Source organism: Triticum urartu, chromosome 7 (assembly GCF_003073215.2).
Source record: "Triticum urartu cultivar G1812 chromosome 7, Tu2.1, whole genome shotgun sequence".
NCBI lineage: Eukaryota > Viridiplantae > Streptophyta > Magnoliopsida > Poales > Poaceae > Triticum > Triticum urartu.
The window spans coordinates 116311715-116314569 of record NC_053028.1 but is presented as its reverse complement, the minus strand read 5'-3'; the positions used below and the strand labels follow the sequence as shown (position 1 = coordinate 116314569).

General features: G+C 53.3%; 1 protein-coding gene across 1 annotated transcript; it reads right to left on the bottom strand.

Annotated features, from left to right (window-relative positions):
• Nucleotides 1–1312: 1312 nt before the first annotated feature.
• Nucleotides 1313–2643, bottom strand: LOC125521398 (E3 ubiquitin-protein ligase RING1-like). Its single transcript, XM_048686457.1, has one exon. The coding sequence runs from the start codon at nucleotides 2521–2523 to the stop codon at nucleotides 1552–1554; it is 972 nt and encodes a 323-aa protein (XP_048542414.1). The 5' UTR covers nucleotides 2524–2643; the 3' UTR covers nucleotides 1313–1551.
• Between the last annotated feature and the right edge of the window lie 212 nt (nucleotides 2644–2855).

Here is a 2855-nt window from a genome sequence, read left to right as displayed (position 1 = left end):
TGCTTCCGCTGACTCGTCTATGATCAAGCTCTTGTATTCGAGCCCTCGAGGCCCCTGGCTTGTAATATGATGCTTGTATGACTTATTTTATTTGTAGAGTTGTGTTGGATATCTTCCCGTGAGTCCCTGATCTTGATTGTACACGTTTGCGTGTATGATTAGTGTACGGTCAAATCGGGGGCGTCACAGAAGATGACACAAAGAAATTAATGGCATCTAATGAAAGGAGAGGTTGGTCTGGCATGCTAGGTAGCATTGATTGTATGCATTGGACTTGGAAAAATTGCCCCAAGGCATGGCAATGAATGTATTGTAGCAAGTCTCGTGATGCAAAAATTGTGTTAGAGGCCGTAGCATCCGACGATTTATGAATTTGGCATTGCTTTTTTGGTATGTCGGGCACTCTCAACGATATCAGTGTGTTGCAACGGTCTCATTTGTTTGCTAGGCTTGCTAGTGGTGATACTCCTGCTTGCAACTACACTATCAATGTGCATGAATACACAAAAGGGTACTATCTTGCAGATGATATACCCTCATTGGTGCACATTTGTCAAAAGCATTAAAGAACCCAAAACTAAAAAATAGTGTGAATTTGCAAGGGTGCAAGAGGCAGCCCGAAAAGACATTGAAAGTGCATGCGGTGTTTTGCAATCGAGGTTTGCTATTGTCCGTGGTCCTGCTCGTTTTTGGGATAAGAAAACCTTAAAAAATATCATGACATGATGTGTTATCCTGCACAATATTATTCTTGAAGATGAGAAAGAAAAGAACTTGGAATTCTTCTATGACAATGTGGGTAGCCGTGTCAAACCAGCTAGAGACCCTAATCGCATTAGAGCTTTTCTTCAGACATATAAGGAGATTGAAAATGCAAACACACACTTTCAACTTCACGAGGATCTCATTGAGCACCATTGACAAAGGGCTGGACAGTGATTAATTTTTGTATTCATTTGTATTTGTATTCATGACAAGTTTTGTATTGCATTATTTAATTTTGCTACGGTGATTTGAATAATTATTTGTAATGTGAATGATTATTGTATTATGTTTGATTTGAATAATTTAGTTTGCTTTTGATTGTTGTATTGGATTTGATATTTGCGGGCCGATGAGATGCGAGATGCAGCGCCACAAAGAGGAGACCCCGTAAAGCCGACCCGTAAAAAAGCATATTCCACGAATATACTTTTATACGGATCCGTTTGAAGGGTCTGCATCTGTGGCCGTCTGCGTCGGCCTGCAAAGGTCATTTTGTGCAAACTGTAAATGCGTTTTGCAGGCCGGCGGGGTGCGGGGTCTGCTAGAGTTGCTCTCAGCTTCAGTGAGCAATACCATAGACGACTATGAAACTGTGGCAGCAGACCATCAGTCTCTTTGAAAAAACAGAGTTCCGACATTACATCTGAATTTCACACATGATTCGGCTATATCTGACATGTAACCGGGCATTTTGAGTTTGCAACTTGTGTACACGACTATAGCACTGGCACTGCTCAATCTCAAGAACCTACGGGCTCACGCGACCCATGGAATATTTCCTGGCGGTCAAGACGGAAGCATGGAGCTGCTGATGCGGCGATGTCCCGAGAGGCGAGACCGCCGACCACCGCCGGACAAATACCGCAAACGTCCAGAGCCCGATGGCACCTCGCCGTCCCCCTGGTCTTCTGTACTGCTCCGCTTGTCTTCCAGAACCAGCCCGGCCCCGACGGACACCACCGACGAGTCCATGGAAGCTACGCGGCGAAAATTCTCGGTCCTCCTGCGCTGTGGCTCCGGCGACCTCGACCGGCAGCGCCGATCGATCTGTACGCGCAGCTCTTGCTGCTCGTTCTGCCCTTGAGCCGGGACCGGCTGCTCCTGGCTCAAGGTTTCAGAAACTTGCTGAGCGTCGGCAGGTGGCTCCGAACCGCCGGTGGCCGCCGAGTCCAAGACGACGACGTCGGCGCGGCAGAGCGGGCAGTTGACGTGGGCGCGGAGCCAGGTGCCGATGCAGGGGACGTGGAACGCGTGGCCGCACTTGGGGAGCAGCCGGAGGAGCTCGCCGTCCAGGAACTCGCCGAGGCAGACGGAGCAGTCGGCGGCGCCGCCCAGCGTCCCCGCGCCGACGCGGTACCGCGTGAGCGCGATGGACTCGATCGCCGCCTCGTCGAGCCCCACGGTGCGGATGTGCCACGCGTGGTGCACGACCTCTTCATCCTCTGGATCCGGAGCTGCGCCTCCTTCGACGTCGGTCGCGGTCGCGGCGCCAGCCATCTCGGGGGCGGGGCCGTCGCCTTGGGCGGCGGGGTTGGCAGCCCCGGCGGCGAGAAGGGACTGCTGCCGGCGCTGGCGCCTCCTGCGACGGATGAAGCAGTAGATGGACAGGGACACGAGAGACAGGAAGACGAGGACGAACGCGGTGACCACGAGCGGGGTGACCAGGTGCCGGTTGCCATCGGAGGATGGAGGAGAGGGGCAGTCGTCGTCGTCGTCGCTGCCGTGGCAGCTGCCTGGTTTCGGCAGGTCCGGCGACATCGGGGCGGAAGGGACGTGGCCGGGACGCGGTACGGGGGGGCGGGTAGTGAGCGAGAGCGACCAAGGGAGGTTTCTTGCGCTTGTCTGCTAGGTGTAGAGCAAGACGCGTTTTGGGAAGCAGAGAAAAACGAGGCGCGAGGCCGTAAACTGGTAAAAAAGGAACGTTGCGTGGACAAGACTAACTGGGCGGTGGTGTCAATCGTCGCGGTGCGCGTGGAAAAACTCGGACGCGGTGGGCGTCACCGGCGCCCGACGTCAACTGCCGTCCATGGTGATGTACTGACCAAATCGCCGGCGAGGATGTGGCTGCGAGGCGATGGGTCCTTGTTTTT

What these genes read in the sequence shown, in the direction of transcription:
- LOC125521398 (XM_048686457.1), bottom strand. Translation starts at nt 2,523, where the DNA reads ATGTCGCCGGACCTGCCGAAACCAGGCAGCTGCCACGGCAGCGACGAC.